The sequence below is a fragment of the Astatotilapia calliptera genome, chromosome 18, assembly GCF_900246225.1.
Source record: "Astatotilapia calliptera chromosome 18, fAstCal1.2, whole genome shotgun sequence".
NCBI classification, from domain to species: domain Eukaryota; kingdom Metazoa; phylum Chordata; class Actinopteri; order Cichliformes; family Cichlidae; genus Astatotilapia; species Astatotilapia calliptera.
In genome coordinates this window covers 26,268,768-26,287,495 of record NC_039319.1, presented here as the reverse complement: position 1 = coordinate 26,287,495, position 18,728 = coordinate 26,268,768, and the positions used below count along the sequence as shown (strand labels likewise).

The 18,728-nt window shown below is 38.5% G+C and overlaps 1 protein-coding gene across 3 annotated transcripts in view; it reads right to left on the bottom strand.

Moving 5' to 3' along the window:
- Positions 1–353: 353 nt before the first annotated feature.
- LOC113009971 (vertebrate ancient opsin-like) overlaps positions 354–18,728 on the bottom strand; it is a 79,086-nt gene continuing 60,711 nt past the window's right edge. The window contains exons 1-4 of one of the 3 annotated variants that reach the window (XR_003270270.1): positions 16,235–16,355; positions 14,206–14,270; positions 10,716–11,232; positions 2,888–2,942 (exon numbers count right to left, since the gene is read on the bottom strand). Coding sequence is in view for 1 of the 3 variants with exons in the window: in XM_026148692.1 (XP_026004477.1) it covers positions 2,661–2,942 (282 nt within the window). In the remaining 2 variants the exon portion in view is untranslated. Of the gene's footprint in view, positions 2,943–10,715; positions 11,233–14,205; positions 15,523–16,234; positions 16,356–18,728 lie in introns of those variants that run through there. The other 2 variants (XR_003270271.1, XM_026148692.1) reach the window with 2 other exon arrangements.

Here is an 18,728-nt window from a genome sequence, read left to right as displayed (position 1 = left end):
TTTGGTTTTTTGTTTTACTTTAAACTGGCACATCCCAAATCACAAATCAAGGGAATTTAATGACCACATCAAAACCATCAAATTTTTCTTATATTAGTCAACTTTCCCGAACATTGCAGTTGATATTGTAGCATAGTTTGCTGAAAGAGCCCATTGTCATTTCAGAATACCCTGCCATGAAACATACATGGTGAGCAACAATATTTATGTGATACCTCTTAATGTGTCACATGAACTCCAAAACCAACCCATATGAAAAAGATTTATATTAATCTTATAAAGTTTGTATCTGTCTTGTGTGAAACTTGTATGAAAAGCATAAAAGAGTGAAAACACATATAAGATCCCTTGAAAAATTATATGAATGAAACTTGTATGGTTTGGATAGTCTGTGTTCTCTAGTCCAGTAGAAGAATAAAAGAATCAGGGTTCAATATTTACTAAAACAATATATGAAAGTAATGAGAAAGTGACCACTTTCATGAGTAAATCATATAAGTTTTATAGGATTCATTATATGATGTAGACCACATCTTATGCAAGTCTTTTATAAGTTTTTTCCATTTCTTTTCCATATGGGAAAGCTTTCCCAGCAGAACATTTCCCATAGTATTACACTACCTTGGTCTGCCTAACTACTTCCAGTAGTGCATCCTGCTGCCATCTCTTCCTCTTGTAAATAATGCACATACACTCAGCTGTCAACATAATAGAAAAGAAAATGTGTTCTTCAGCCTTCAACCCTCCTTCAAGGAATCATCGTGCATCAGTGAGTCTTGGGTGCTCATGACCCTGTTGCTGGTTTACTTGTTTTCCTTCTTTAGCTCGCTTTTGGGAAAAATTCACAACAATCACTATTTTGGAAATGCTAGTAGTCCAGTTGTCCAACCATCAGAAGCTGACCAAGAAAAATGGGCACACTTACCATTTTCTCTTGTTTGTAAGTTATTTCCAGGCTGGACTTAAAAAAATGTTGATTTTTGCTGCCCAATAATTCCTACACACTGACAGATTGGTAATAATATAATCAATGTTTTTCACCTCACCTGCCATTGCTGTCCTTGTTGTAGCCAACAGGTGTATGCTGTATGCAGTAGCAAAAGTGGCTCCACATCATATACAGTTTAAACATTTACTGACAACACAGCTTTGATGCATTCAGAAACTCTACTGTAATCTTTGCATTTCAAGAAGGGAGAGATTTTTAATTTCTTAGCAAAAAAACCCCCAAAAACCAAGATGCTGACAAATACATGGAAAACATGATATGATAAAGCAAATTCTTTCCATTTAACTTATATGAGTTGCTTGCAATGGAGTGCTTTGGAGACACTTTGGAGCACATTGTCAGATGTGATACTGATTATTGAACTGCAAAACTCTGCAGAATGACTCTTGAGAAAATAAATATATCAGCTACTGTGAAGATTATGAGCTAAGCTGATTTGTGCCCAAACTTTGCAGACAGCATGCTTATGAACAATAAACTAAACTCGTAGTTATCTGAATCTTCTACTAACATTTTAGGATGTTACCTCTTTCCTCTGAATACACATTTAAAACTCTAACAAAACACAGCATGAATATAAAATTCGAGGTATACAAGTGCTAAATATTTAACATTGCTAGATGCTGCATTTCATCAAACTCCTTTACATTAGACTGCACATTCACAGCCATTACTGAATGGGCTGTACAGTGATTTCCAACTTGCAGTTACAGTATTTCTTTCCAAAGTCTATCTCCCTGAAAAAAATCCAAACACCCCCGGCATACTAGCAATGTTAAATGTACAATTAACTTTTTATTAAGACATTTAATTGTGAATGCTACTCCTTCTCTTTACCCAATTTAACATCTTGACTTATTGCACTCGTTTGATTTTTTTCTTGTAACTGTTATGGCCGCTACTATTGCTGGTTTGAAGACTTAACTCTATAGTTTTCTATAGAATTTGCCACTCTATGGTGGTAAAGTTATCACCACTTCCATTTAAGTTTGCACCTCTGTCGTTTCTCAGGTACTTTTATTGCATTACACTTTCTTGTGTTTCTGTGTAATTTTACAACTTTCTTTTATTTGTGCAAGTGCTGCAAAAGCATTCCCCTTGCACAGATTATTAAAGTTTTCTCATTCTGAAGGACTTCAAAAAGCTTGCAGTCATAAGTGGCTGGTGTTCTTCAATTTCACTTCACTTTGTAACTGCTGTCAGTAACAATCAGTACAGACCAATCATAGCCCTTCCCCAGCACTCCTGAGCACGCTATTGTTATGACATTTTAAGAGAATGAGATATTGCACAAAATTATCCTTATAATTCCTCTTTTATTACAGTCTGACTCCAGAGCTCTGATAAGAGCATCCTTTAAATGTGCTTTCTAAGAAAGGATCATGAGTGTTTCTTTTCTCAGTAAAATATACAAACTCCCAGCTTCTGTAGATTTACTGTCATCTCTGATAGTTGCTCACATTTTCCAGAGACAGCCCTTTCTTACTGATCTATCATCTGTACTAGGCAGGCCAGAGTTAATGCTGGAGTCACGTTGAATCCACCTGGACTGGCAGACCGCCGCTTTCCAAGTCTCAGTAAAACCACCTCTTTCTTTTTCACTGATCTCCTGGATGGGGACCTTAGGGTTTTATGATTATATAACCAATTGTCAGCATTCACGGTGAGCCACTAGTGAGACTACAACAGGTTTATTGTCTGAAGAAGGGGCTTTTGTGATATCGATAGTAGGTTCACATGAGAGCCCCAGTCGGGGGACTGTAGCAGCTGGTTGACCCAATGAGGCTACCATAAATAGGAATTCGTTAGTACGGCGGGGACCAGTTCCTGCTATTCCCCTCATGGCCTTGGTGGGGACCTTGGAGGAACTCTTTAAGCTGGAGCCTCTTCGAGGAGCTTCACACTGCAGCAGGGCTTGGAAGCACCTGTAAAACTGAGGCAAGCATACAGCACAAACATATGGTCAAGCTTCTTTTAAACTACACAGTTATATGCAAGAGACCACAGAGGACAAAACTTTATGAACTAAACACTTAGTTCTAATGTTTCTAGGCTGCATTTTATACCTTTTTCTAATATTGCTTTAAGGACAATACCAGCCTGATGCATTTTTAGCAAAGTTGCTGCTTCTTCAACAGGGAAGTTTATAGTGACTCATAATCTTTATTTTCTTAGTCTCACTCTTCTCTCTCTTAATTATGAGTGTGAGCCATCACTGTATTTTCAACTGATGTAGGTTATTTGTGCAAAGGATCATCGGTGTAACTTTGTGTTGAACATTGGGGGTATCAGGGTCCTGGGTCTCCTGACCCAGCGTTTTAGTTCTTTGTGATTTTTGTATTATTGTACTTGGTGTGAGTTTCTATGGTTTCTAGTTTTGATCCCTTGTCTTCATGTTTCTCTGTCCCCTCTGTTCTGTGTAAGTCTGTGTCTGCATGTTTGGGTTCCCCTCTGTGTCTCTCGGTTCTTAGAGTCCTCTGCCTTATGGTTTATATCTCTGTGTTTCTTAGTTGCTGTCTCCACTGTGTCAAGTTCGCGTCTCTGTGTGATCCTTCCTGTTTTACTTTGTAGGTCCGTGTCTTATGTGAATGTGTCCTGCTTTGCTTGTCTCGTCAGTTCTAATTTCCCCCAGCTGTGCTCTCCTTCTGTGTCTCATTCTCCTCGTTACTTCCCAGTGTATTTAGACCCTGTGTTTCTCTGAGTCAGTGTTGCGTCGTACCCTCAACAAGCTGTGTGTGTTTTGCCTCCGTGTTACCAGTGTTTTGTTTCCAGCTCTAGTTTCAGTTCAGTATTTCTGCTTCAGTGTTTTAGTCCACCAGCGTTTTTGTTTGTCTTTTGGTGAGTTTAGTTAGTAAGAGGTTTTACAGCAATAAAGCTGCACTTTAAGTTGAACTTCTGTGTCTGAGTCCTGCATTTTGGATCCACCACTCCTGCTTGCCCACCTGCCACACAGCCAACCATGACAGGGGGGGTGTCAAGATCTCTGTCTAAATAAGTAAATAAATCTGGGTAAATTCCCAGATGATGAAACATGCAACTATTTTACTGGTAATAACCAGTGATGGGAATAATGGTAATTAGTAATCTAACTAATTACTATTTCTATCATTACAACGTCGTTACAGTTACTAACAAGAAAATGTGGTCGCGTTACTATTTTTCAGCAAACAGACGGTTGAAGCTGTCTTCAGCTTACCGCACCTTCAGTTGCATGGAAGTAGCTGTCTATGTAAGTAATCTGGGCGCTACAGCTATAAGCAGCTGCGCGCGGTCTTGCAGACAGCAATCACTTTCTGCCTGACGATCACTTTTTGGCACAACACCTGGAGCTAAGGGGGCAAAACAAACGCATGACTGCTGCTGTTTGACTGAGAAAGAATAAAGTAGTCGTGGTAAGCCAATCACATGACCACGTCGAGATGACAAAGAAACAAGGTGATATATACCAGTTTTTAAATTGTGCTGATAGGGCACGTAAAGCCAGAGTCATGATAAACAATATATACGCGGCGTTTTTTTCCTGAATAGTTTCATCACGTTTGCTGTCTAAGGACAGCGCTAGCAAGCACTCTCTGCTTATGAGCAAGAAATGAAAAAACAAAAAACACCGCTTTCGTGTTGGTGGAAAAATTATACACCTCCTGCTGTCGGGGGGTGGGGGGGGTGGGGGGGGGGGGGGGATTACGCCCTTGCAAAGGATGGCAAGTGGAGAGTGTATCCAGGTTCTACTGTGTTACCTCTGCTGTGCTGTGAAAAATTACTTTATTGCCAATCAGATGCTCTCCAGATGGCTTTGCATGATGGATTACAGTCTGGTGGTATTTTAATTCTGTCGAATTTGACAAGATCCCCAACAAAGCCTCCACCGTGTTTTACAGATGGCTGTAGACTGTCACTGCTGGATCTCTCTCCTGACCTCTACTTATGGCTGTTTATTTACATTAACAATTTCAAATTTGGATTCATCACTCCATAAGTCCTGTTGCCACTGATTCTCACACAAGTTATTGTGTCATTTGCCATACCTCATCCTTACTTAGGAATGGCTTGACAGCTACCCTTCCACCTTCTTTTTTTAGGGCTACCATTTCTTCTTTCACCCCACTTGTTCAACTCCTCTAATATATAACACTATATTAGATTTATTGTATTCTGGCTTTGAGAATTACCTTGTTAGTGCAAAAATACTATTTTATTCCTGTGAAACTCTATCATCTTTAGCATTTTTCATAGATTAAAACTTAGTAAATTACTTCTCTAGAAAGCCAGGAGAACTATTACTTGAGCTTCTGGCTTCCAGTCTGGTTGATTGGAAGCAAATTATGAAGAAATAAAAGGGGTGTGTTGTATTTTAAAAGAAATGTTTAAATTTAAATGTGAGTTCAGTGCTTACTGTTCACACACACAAAAAAGGGGTGAGAAAATGGGCTTATTTTGTATATGTATTCTCATACGTGGTTATTCCAAATGTTCCCAATTAGGTTCTCAATGTGTTTTGTGCAGTGCCACAAATCATTTAGCACTTTTAACAACATGAAAGTTGTGCCAGTTAAAACAGAAAGTGCACTCCATGCTGAAGCCAAATCTGCTAAATGCCAAATCCAAAAAGTTTAATCATTTCATTAAAAGTTTGTACAGCAGGGGAAGCAAAAGGTGCTAAAAGACAAAACAAGAAGAAAAAGAAAACCTTCAGCACAAGGCTTCATTCAAGTGGCCTTTCAAAACCATGGATTTCTTCCTGAAGCCAATGCCCTCTTTTTCAGATTCACACACACACACACACACACACACACACACACACACACACACACACACACACACACACACACACACACACACACACACAAATAATCACATTGTTAAGTTTATTCTGCTTTTACCACTTACATTTGTGTTTGTGGTCTAGCTTCCGTTCACCAGCCTTTGGGGTTTACCTTAAAAACTGTGGCATTGTCTTGCATTTCTGAAAGCGTTGGCTGTTTGATGTAATGAGGAAAATGTGAATGTGTAGCAAATAGAATGAATTTGATTTTTTTGTTTTTGTTTTAGGGAAAATAAAATTATATCATGCTGCTCTGAATAACTGACTTTTTGCATTAACCTTATTCGATGTAGGAATAATGTCCCATTGGTTTTGGAGCAGCACTGGCATCCACAATCATTATCTCCATTGTTCTTAATGCTGCAGAGTCAGCTTTGGATAAACATAACAACCCTCTGGAGACGAGAAATTGAGGACCTGTGGTGTCGCTCGGTCTCTGTATAACAAAATAGGCTGTAAGGGAAGAGGACGCTGACTCTGTAACTCTGAACATGAATGGTGTTAAATTAATGAAGCAGAAAACAAAGCTAGGGTTCATGCTGCGTTCACTGGGCTATTGGTAAGCTACTGCACTTTAGTTCCAGAAAAAGGCTGACTCTAGGCTGAGACCTGCCCTGCAGATCTACAAACAGAGGTGATCCCCTACTGTGTGCTGCTACAGAAAAACAAGGACTTCAGGCATAGCAGAACACACCCGAGCCCTCCTTGTACCAGGAAAATTACAGTCCCACTGCTGGAGAAATGATGGCTGGTCTTTAGCATTAGGAAGGGGTACAATTATGTACTCATCATGTAGGTGCAAGGCTAGTAAAGAAACAAAACAATCATTGGGGAAATGCTGCAAAAACTCCCAACAAACTCTGACATGGTGACGACAGGGTTGTGTCCACCTGGTGGACCCTAATAACATACATTTATCACTTTTTTGGGCCTGCTTTAATCAGAAGTTTCTTCTATTTTGTGACAGAGATGTGTTTGATGTGAGCTGTGACAAAATGAAAATGTCTCTGAAGTGGTGGGAGGCAAAGATCTCAGCACCTTTGCCTCTTAATTTTGCAGCTCCTGCAGTACTCTGTTATTACCAGCTCCATTACTGCAACTTCACCGGAAAGGCAGTTTAGATGTTCAGCATCTTGTTTGTGAAGGCTATAAGCATCGTTGTTCTTATTCCACAAACCTAATATCCTAAATCCATATTTGATGATGTATATCATATATTCGCTGCCATACACTGCCCTAGAGTAGAAGACAGTAGGAGACAGTGGATTTATATCTTTAGTTTGAGAGGTAATGGAGTGTTACCTTTCTATATGAGTGTGAGAGATCCAGACTTGCACTATTGAAAACTGGAATTAACATGCTCATCAGATGTTTTATATGGTGGACGTTTTAGACATGTACTTCTATTCTTTCTTCTGCATAATGCCAGGAGGAGCCAGTCAGAAGACTTAAAGGCTTAATTTAGAGAGGGGAAGACCTTAAAGAAGAACTAAAACAGCTTGATTCAGACTGTGGATGAATTGTAGGACTGCACCAAGGCCTAATATGAGATAAATAAGGTTTATTTTGAACTCTAAATCACTTATATAGTAAAGTCACTTTAAAGGTTGTAACATGGGATGTAAAAACTTATAAGTTATTGAAAAATGTGATAATCCTAAGATTCCACAGATACATAAAACATTGAAACAGTGAAATATTTTTGCAGAGTGTTGTTCAGTCTAATTAATTAACAGATAGTCCTTGATTAGGACATTTTGAAGGACCTCTCAGTTCTTCATTCATTTCCCAGTAACTACTCAGAGTGGGAAATAATAACAAAAGTACTGTTTAACATAATCATGGATTTTGCACTGTTAGGTTCTGCACTATAGTGTCACTGCTCTTCACAGGTAAATGGGATGATTGCAGGGCTTCACCTGAGCTCACGCTTCGGAATTATCACCAGTACATTCCAGTGCTTCTCAGCATATTAGCTTAATGGGCAATGAAAGACACGCACTGTGCAAAAAGCTGGATGCATGATTGAAGTTGCAGAAGAGCTTTACAATATAAAAGCAATCATAACTGCATTTCTCTGTAATCAAAATAAAGACATAAAGCTTTTGTTAAATCAGCTGGTCTCTAAACATCACTTGGTGGATCCAATCAAATAAGCAGGAAATAAATCAGCTATAACTTAAATGGATAAAAGCATTTTAATCTTATAGTTGATCATGGCCTCTTCATCAACAGTAACATCATGCAGTAAATTGTATTATCTGCAAGATGAATACAAAAATGAATAAAGATAAAGTTAGGTTAAGTACCTTTGGACCGAATTCTGTAAGACTAGCTTTAAACTAACAAACAGCAAACTGCCTTAAAGTAAACAGAACTCTTTTAACTGATAACATTATCTTTCTGAACCATTACTGGTCTACACTTCCACAAATACTGTATTCTCACAAGCACCAAGAGTCAGAATACATCACAGTTTGTGAAAAGAAAGGACAGGCTGTCTCCAAGGTAAAGAGGGAAAGCATTGAAATGTATACACCTTCTGTCAGGGTATAATAAATAGTCAGTGGACCTCTGGATACATTTTTAAATCCAAGAAACAGAACTGGAAGTCTCGAGATTGTGATTTCATGCAGATTTAGCTGTTTTATATCAATCTCTTAACAAAAAAAGAAAGAAAGAAAAATAAAGTGTTATCCAGCATAAACCTGGGTATTTCTTGCACATAGATGGATAGAAAGATTCTGAATAATTAAAGGCCTCAGCAGCAAGTTAAAAATGTAACAATGGATTCAAGGTATACAGGTTTATTTTCAATTCTATGCATTTCTATCCATGTCTGTAACATATTCTCAACACAACGGCTGGCATTAAACTCCAATTTAGTCCTCCTCCTGAGTTCGTGTTAATGTGGACTCTGAAGATGCCACTCTTGAGTAAACGTAGTATACTTAGTATACTTTCTGAGTTTCATGTATACTTATAGTCTACTACATTTTCTCATGGGTGCAAAATACAGTGAAACTTTTTCGCAGCATGTGCTTAGATTTAAGGCATCACAGCAGTGAAATCGCACATGTGGCATTTGGAAAGAGACAAAAAGGTCGAGTGTACACAGATAATTAGTTCAAAAGTCATTTATTGATTGAATTAGATTCACGACAGTAGCATGTTATGTGACCCAGACATGTGTTTGTGTAATTGAAAGCATGTGTACAGAATATCACAGATTGTATCTTGACCATTTTTTAACCACTGATCATTAGAGACCAAAAAATGGCTTCTGTTAAGTGTTATTTGTGGAGCCAAAACGCAATGGCTTATTCCACTAAACCTCTATTGCTGCTTAAAATGAAGAAAAAATAAACCACAATGGGAATTCTGCACTTCTCCAGTACAATTAGCGCAGGTACCACAGTCTGTTTATTTATTTGTTTTGAAATTGATTTTAAATATTCTGCCCTTTGGTTGTTGGTACTTTCAAATAAGGGTGGATAATATATCAATATCATGTGACTCTCTTGTGAGACAGTCATTCTTATATGGATGCTCTAAAAAGATTCCCCTCACTAATCTGATTACTTTATGTCTCCTTATATATTTGCTTTTTCAAATGAGAGGACAGTGAATCAATGTTTACAACTATTTTACAGAAAAGAAGAAGAAATTCAGACACAGGGGAAACGGTGAAAGAATGAGCGAAAGCTTACTCAAGGGCGGCTAAGATGAACTGCCACAATAGTGTAACTCAATCATACACAGACACAACTGCCAATCAAAGCTTGGACACACCTTCTCATTTAATCGTTTTCCTTTACTTTCATGACTATTTTTACATTGTAGATTCTCACTGAGGGCATCAAAATTATGAATGAACACATATGTCGTAAACAAAAAAGTGTGAAATAAATCCAAATATGTTTTATATTTTAGATTCTTCAAAATGGCCACCCTTTGTTTTGATTACTGCGTTGCACACTCTTGGCATTCTCTCGATGACCTTCATGAGGTTGTCACTTGAGACGGTTTTCCAACAGTCTTGAAGGAGTTCCCAGAGATGCTGAGCACTTGTTGGCCCTTTTGCCAGCTCATCCCAAACCATCTTGATTGGGTTTAGGTCAGGTGACTGTGAGCCAGTTTCGTCGTAGTGCTTGATGGGTTTTGCAACTGCACATTACTATTGACTGACTGACCTTCAGTTCTTAAAGTAATGATGTACTGTCGTTTCTCTGGACTTAGCTGGTCGGTTCTTGCCATAATATGAATTCTAACAGTTGTCAAATAGTGCTGTCAGCTGTGTACCAAACTGACTTCTGCACAACACAACTGATGGTCTCAACCCCATTAAGAAGGCAAGAAATTCCACAAATGAACCCTGATAAGGCACACCTGTGAAGTGAAAACCATCTCAGGTGACCACGTCATGAAGCCCATTGATAGAAGGCCAAGGGTTTGTCAACAAAGCAAAGGGTGGCTACTTTGAGGAATCTAAAATATAAGACATATTTAGAGTTTTTTATCATTTTTTTCTTTGCTACATAATTCCACATATCTTGCTTCATCTATTTGATGCCTTCAATTTGTATCTACAATGTAGAAAGTAGTAAAAATAAAGAAAAACCATTAAATGTGCAGTGGTGTGTCCAAACTAGACTGTATATATGTAGGTGTGTGTGTGGTATATATAAAACCACTCATATAAAATTAAAAAGTAGCTATTTTGTGTGGATAATAGAATAATATTAATATAAGAGAATAGAAACTTTATTTCAAATTAAATTCTAATTCTGAATGAATGGACACAACTTGAACATCTGTTTTGCAGAATACAAGCAGAGGAAAACAAAGTAAATGTAAAAGAAATATCTGTTTCCTGTTGCTTACATTGTAGATGTAGATGAGTGACTGTCTCCACTCACAGTCACGGGTTAAAGTGAGATTCAGCAGGTGTTGGAACCCCGAGACTGGTTGTAGTGGGGCAGCGTTGGGAGAAGAGTCACTCTGAAATATGTCACAATAATTTCTATTGCTCTAGTTTTAGTTAAATGGTGGCCATGTTAACGTGCATGATAACTGTTAAAAACCTCAATGTTGAAACTGGAGCTGACCTCTCTTCAGTGATGTTAACATTCACTCATGTCGATGTATTCAGCTGCTGAGTGCCGGCCTGTCAACAGAGGTGCTGTGTAAAGTTATGCTGCAGTCACACTAGAGAAAAGAGTTGGGGAAGACTGCTGTGCTACCGAAAGTCGGCACTTACATGCCACCAGTTTGCAATAACATCACAATTAACTGTGATTAATCTCAAATCTGCAAATCCGTACCTTAGAGCTGGACTCGCCACCTGTGTGCAGAATTCACACATCAAGCATGATACCCTCAGCCATAGACTGGTCCACAGCTGAATGATTTAATAGCAAATAGAAAGTAGTTAATTTCATTAATAACCTGCATTCTTTTAAGAGCATTGCAAATTTGCAGCTCAAAAATGAGAATGCCAGTAACGCACTAACAAAATAACACAGTGAAAGTGCAGGTTTAATGCTGTGTTTCTCTCTGACAAGAGCATGGCAGTTTAGATAAAGATTCTGAAGGATGCTGAAGAAGAATCAATATGTTTATGATACAAGGGTGAACTTTTCTCTTAAGATTTACTGAGGAGTGTGTGTGGTTCTTACAACTGAGCAAAGAATGAAGGAGTGGATTTATCCAGAGTTGCTGTATTAAAAACTATTATTTCATGCAACCCTGAAAGCTTCATTTTGTAGCAGCTGACATGTGTGATGTGCAGAAGAAAACAAAACATTATATACTGTCAGACATTTGCAGCTCAGGTTTGTGTGGTTCAGTATTTGATGGAGCAGATCGTTTGCACCAATCAGCACAGACTGACTCTGATTAGAACATGTTGACAGTCTGTCTGTATTTATAAACTAGATGGTGAATGTACTCCGTCTGTAAACCTTCACCAATCTGACTGAGATTGAGATTGGACAGAGACAAGTTGCTTTCCACCAATCGCATTGTGACAAAAGTGGTCACCCGGGCTGAGGGTGCTGCATGCTCGTTGGTTGCCGTGACTACTTGCAATCTACCCCAGACAGCAAAAAACTGAATGACTCACCAACTAATGGCTTTTCTTCACCAGATGGAAATTGCCATCCTATTTATACTCTAGTGTGACTGAAGCCTACGTTGGATGAGGCACTGTTATATTAATAGGCTACCACTACATGTGAATATCTAGTCTGACAGTATTTTTTAATATTGTTACTTTGTGGAACTATCATGATAGCATTATACTGTGTGTTACTCAATGATTTTCACCACTATTTCCAACCAAATGTCTACTTTAGTTTGGAGAAACATCTCTAACTGCAGCACGTAGACGGCTGTTTTACTTAAATATCACAGTTTTGACATTTTGTGGGTTTCTTTTGGTTTGGAGACCAGATTCTATTCCTAAATTTGGTTTATAGTGTTTTGTGTTTCCATGTGTTTGTGATTTTTATTGTTATATTTTATTAATATTCTGACCCCTGTTACTAGTTTCCTGTTTTATTATTTTTGTCTTTTATCTTTTGGTTAGTTATTGATGAACATAGGTTTATAAGTTCCGCTTTGTATTTCCTTCCTTTTCCCTCAGGCTCGTCTTTGTGCTAGTCTCCATGATTGTCTTTCTGTGTCAAGTTCATATATTTGAGTCCTTGTCTCCGCTTTAGTGTTTCCTGTTTTATTTTGCTAATCCTTGTCCTGTGTGTTTAGTGTTCAGTTTTAATTTTCCCAGTCTTGATTTCCCCCAGTGGGTTTTCCTGGTTTGTCTAATCTCCCTGATTACTGGGTGTGCGTTTATAGTTCTTGTCTCGCTGTGGCCTTTGGTTACGTCATCCTATTCAGTGGGAGTTCAGAATTCAGGGTCATGTAGCCTAGTGATGTGCGATACCACTGATTTCCTTTCCGATCCGATACCAAGTAATATTCAGGGTGGTATCGACGATACTGATCCGATACCGATACTTTGTACAAAAATGTATTTTATTTATTGTATCTCAAATTATAGCGTCATAATGATTACAGGGCATCAGATTACTTGTTCTTATCACTTAATAATGCAGGGTTCATCATATAGAAATAAAAAAACTGAAGTTGTGCCTATTTGAACACTTTGCCTGCCTGCAGCACTAAAGGACTCGTGAGAGACGTCTGTCTTGCCCTAGCAGCACCTGTCCCTGTCCTCCTACATCACTAATGTAGCCTTCAAATAGTTCCAGCAAGCGCTTAGTGGGCAGTTGGAATGTGTGTTCTTCTATATCTCTATGGCACATCTAGTACATTTTGCTAACTTTGACAACTATTGTGAGGCTCCACCATTCCTGTAAAAAATGGTCTAATGAAGTGAATGGAGATGACGCGACTCTTTCATTTAATAGTTCTGGTATCCCTTATATCCCTGCGAGCCTTACTATAATTGCATTCTTTGATGTGTTATGATTTACCTCTAGTGAAAGGTTGTTTTAAGTTACGAGTCTGCACTGGGGCCCTTATGGTGGCCCCTAGAGACAAAGCACGTACAAACTCCAAAATATGTACAAACTCCAAAACATAACGGAAGTGTTCCAGGATGCTAGGGGCAGTGTTGGGCTTCTCTCTAAGCCAACCACACTGACTGTTAGCTAACGTAGGATTTGACTCCACCATAAACTAAGCATTCATAGCAATTTTAAAAAAATCAAACAAACAACAGTTTGCACATTACCTTTCTTATAAAGCGTGGTTGTTCTATCCTTGCAGGTGTTTTCCGCCGGTATCCAACTCCATGTTTGCAACAAACTTGCCGTTTATTTTGCAAATTGAGCTCAACACTGCCCCTAGCGTCCTGGAGCACTTCCGTTCTGTTTTGGAGTTTGTACATCTCTAGCGGGCACCGTAGGCCCTCGCTCTTCCTTAAATACAACATTAAATAAGTAGTTTGTGTACTCCACCTGCTTCAGTTTAATCAACAATCTCCTGATTTAAAGCCCCTTACAGGTTGGCAAAGTTGCGAAGTGTTGTCTTTTAAGACTTTTTATTCTTCGACTTAAAAACATATCTCAAACTTTTTTACCACACTGTGACCTCATCTCATGAGAGCCTGTAATCATTTGACTCGTCATTGAACTTCTCACGCACACTATGTCTCAAAACCTTGCTGGGCATGAACAGATGCTGAGGAGAAGAAGAGCAAAATGCCCCAGGACATAACCAAAAAGATCTTTCACGCACTGCGTCTATAAGCAACATGTTTTTTCTCCCTATTGTCAGTATTTCAGTAACCTTTAGGTCATCGGAGAGTGAAAGCTAGCAAGGAGATGTAAAGAAACAAGATGATCAGCACCTCTCTGTAATGTTGATGCACACTCCCCACTTCCCTCAGCTGTCCAAACACCACACTGATGAGGGCTAGAAGGACGGGAGAGAGAAAGATGGAGACAACAAACAAATGCTAAAGTATGAAGTCAATTAGGGCACAGAGGCATCAAGGTTGAGGTCAGGAGAAAGGTGAAGATAATGACAGATAACTAGATAAAGCATGACAGGGAGATTGAAGGAACAAGATGCACTGACAGAATATTTCAGAGAGAAAGGGCTGCAGAGAATTTATGAAGAGTCATCTCAGACTGGTTAGAGCAGGTGTGGATGATGATGAACCCTGTGAACTGAGCGGATATTATATGGAAAGAGGAGCTCAACTTTCTCTTAAAAACATCAGACTTTGTCTTGGGTTTAATGTTATTCAGTTTTGCTGTGACTGTACATGAGAGTAGTTTTTTCCTAAAGGACAGATCTTTATTGTCTGTGTTTGTAAAGGTCCAGCACATTCCAAAAATATGTGGCATTTGTATTGAATGACATTCTTATTGGAGGATTAGATGGAAAATGGATAGACCCAAATAGATAGATTTTAACTGAATTCTCTGTATGACATACATCAAAACATTTGCAGTGCTCTCTCCACAGTTTCAGAAGAGTTAAACTGCAGTCAGTCATTCTTCTACATTACAGAAGACAGTCTTGTAGTTTAAGGGACTTGTATGAGGTGAGTGAATGTCAGGAAGCTTCTTCGATAGCCATCAGCAGATACCTTCTGCTTCATTTGACATTTGCTTGACTTAATCCAGGAAACTCCCCAGTGCTATGAATTACAATGCAGACCATAGATTGTATTAAAAAATCAGAGGGTTGGAGCTGGAAAAACAATGATTCATTCACATAAGAACTTGTGAATAGAATGATATTTGGGAAAACATTTTTGGCACATCACCAATTCAGCAGAGGCTGATCTTGGTTTATATTGTAAATCAGTCATATCCTCACTCTGAGGTGAAAAGGTAGGAACATTTTAGATTTCCTGCAAATTCAATTTTGCAGGAAATCAGTTTGTGTAGAGTTTGTGTAGAGCGTCACTGAATGAATTCTTCCCAGGAGATCAGCAAAATATTCATAACCAGGAAACAAACCTCTACAGTTGTTTTGAATTTTGAGCCTAGTTGGTCCTTGTTGTCTTTCTTGATTGTTTTAAAATTAACATCAAGAAGTGTGACTTGGTACTTATGGGGCTGGACTGAGGCAATAACACCATTACACATATAATTTACCCTAACATACATGCATGTTCTCCCTGTGTTTGTGTGGGTTCTATCTGGGTTCTCTGGCTTCCTCCCACAGTCCAAAGACATGCTGTTAGTGGGGTTAGGTTAATTGGAAACTCTAAATTTCCCATAGTGAGTGATTATGAGTGCGAATGGTTGTTTGTGTCTATGATTAGCCCTGCGACAGACTGCCGACCTGGCCAGGGTGTACCCTGCCTCTCGCCCTCAGACAGCTGGGATAGGCTCCAGCGCCCCCCGTGACCCTGAAAAGGATAAGCGGAAGCGAATGGATGGATGGATGCATGCAATCCCTGTCTACAATGACAAGGTTAGGTCTTTACACAACTTATTGTTGGATTAAGAGATGAGGTAAGGACTTCAAAGACTGCAATGATCTATTAGTTGTTTCAGTCACCATCTTTTCAGTTTTTCATGTTTAACATTGAAAATGTATGTATTTTCTCTTTGCATTAAAGCGCTGTAACATGTACAAGATGCTACACAAGTGACAGTTCCTGTATATCTTTATTTTGTTTTAGTATATTTTTCCAAGTACACAGTCTGGTGTCATTAGTTCACTTTTTAAAAATGCCTAGTTTTTATTTTTATGTCAGTCAAATAAAATCATACTCAGGTTTTAGTTTTGAAAACGTGACAATTGTGACAATATACAGATATTTTTGGATTGGTCTATATATAAAGCAGTGTATTCACGAGTATTCACAAGTTTATTTTCAAGTAGTGATTAAAAAATAAACAGATGATTAAACTTACCCATAATCCCTGTTTTTTAAACCACCCCGGGGGTCTCGGCTGTGAGCAGAGCTGATCGTTGACGGGACAAACCAGCTGATCCTTGTATCTGTACAGCATTTTTAGTCTTCAACTCGCCTCAACTCACAGTTTCCATAGTAATGGGCTGGGAGGAATTGAAGACTGAAAATGACATACAGGACATTTGGTTTCATTCTCTCCCACTGGCTCCCTCCCAGGGGAAGTTGAAGTTGATGACGTGTCGGCTAAAATGTCCCTGTAAGGTCAGTTAGCTGTGGCGGTGGCCTCAGCATCTGATGTAACATGTAAGGAGAAGCATGCAGTATCTCCAGATGACAGCAGCATATTGAGTTTGTATGCTTTTTCAGTAGATTTCCAACTCCACAGTAAAATAAGTCTTGGCAGTAACACAGTAACTTTCCAGTAAGGAAAGTTTAAGCCTGAGAAAAAGTATTGCACTTTGAAAGGCTCTCCAATATACTGCACTGCATATAATTCTTTGTATAGTACATCTCAGGATCTACTGCACATAGATATCCTGAGAGGGCTAAAGCCTTACATAGCATAATGCTTTTCATTGAGCTTTACTTAATAGACCAGAATGAGATGATAAAGATTAGAAAGAAAAATAAGTTTTATCAGTCTGCTTCAGTGAGACAGTCTCGCTTATCTTCTCCTATTTATGCTCACGATGATGAACTATGTTTCAGAAACGAACAAAACATCTTAAATCTTGAGTTTAAATGTATTGTTTGCACAGAGAGCTTGAGTTGAGAGAGAACCCTGATAAGGAAGGTGGAGAATAAAGTAAACTTGAAATTTAGAGTTAACTTTGGGAGCACAGTAAAAATATAACTAATGTGAGGTGAATAAAAATACGAGGCATTCTGGCGTATCTATTCGTGTGGATGTTACTTTGACATGACCGCTCACCTAACGGGGGAAATTAGGGAGAGACCACAAATGCAAAAATGCACCAGTGATTGTGGAAAGTATTGTTCCATAGCTGGTAGTTTGTTGTAGTTTGCCTCTGTACACCACCACAGTGGATTGTCAAACAATCCAAATGTTCTTTGGTAAGAAGACTGCCAGGTTTAACTCTAAAACTACAAAAATGTTAGTCTTTTAAAAATATAGCTAGTAATTAATTATTTGATTTAAAACCCCCTGTACTGGTATGCAGAGGCAAAACTACAAAAAGTTTTCATAAATAGTCCAACTATTTATGGAACTAACCCTGCCATTAATGTACACATTAAAACAGCTCTGTCAGAATCAGCTAATTTCAGTATTGACTCATGTAATCTACCAAGAGCAACACAAATCAATCTGTCAGTGTCCAATTTATTAAAATGAGGTAAAACTAAATTGTTATTTAGATTAACCAACACTATGAACAAGTGAGCCATCGCGATGCTTTGGAATGTCTCTATAGCTCTATGCCTCAACCATTTATACAACCAATGAATTAAACATTTAAAACTTGAGTGTGATTTTAGCACAAACAATAGAACACACCAGCAAACAAGGCCAAGCCAAGCACCCAGAAATGATCAGCTGACAAAAACATCCCCACCAGTCACATTCGTCGGGGTAAACTGTGTCAGTATTGGTTCCTACTGGTCAAAAAGTTTCACTTAAGGAAGAAGAATCTAAGATCCAGTTCAACTATTGCACTGGGCTCTGAGCTCGGTCATGCCCGGGATGACACTGCTCGATAAAAAAGTAGTACTGCATCACTCAACAATAACATAAGCATTTACTGTTGGTCTGTGGGTTTAATTAAATAACACAAAACAACAACAGCTGCATGACAAATGTGAAACTACTTTTAAGGTTTACTTTGATTATTTATTTGGATGTAAACTTCTTTGTGTGCCATAGTATTTAATCATTGAATATGTACAGCTAGTTTATAATCAGAAGAGATTCTCTGAATGTTGGGCCACTGACACACGGAAAACAAACATTTCTGATCTTTGGTTCTCTTCTCAGTCCTCAGTGTCTTCTGTCTTTCATCCTTTCCCCCTATGTCTTTGGCCCTCCAGTCAAAAAGTACGAGCAGAGCCCACGCTGACGCCGGCAAAGTTTCTGTATTCCTGTCAGTTCCTGACAGATGAATAGTTATGAGTTTTGCTCTCCTGCTTCCACTTAAATTTGACAAATGTACTGTATGTGACCACAACTGTAACGGTCCTGAATGCTTCTCAGCCAGTTTTTCTACTCTCAGTAATCGGATCCTAAATAAAACAAAATAAAATAAAAACAAACACATTTAGGTTAGAATATATTTCCCAATTTTCTTTTGTTCTTTGGAGTGATGCCATTAGAACTAAGTGATTTTCTATAATTTCACACACCACTGATCGCTGACAGTTTATTTATTGTTTTGGTCAAAACAAAATTTTTCATATTGCATCAAAAAGTTGACAAAATCACACCAGAACAATCACACTGAAGCAGACCAGCTCAGGTATTGACTGTTTAAAAATGT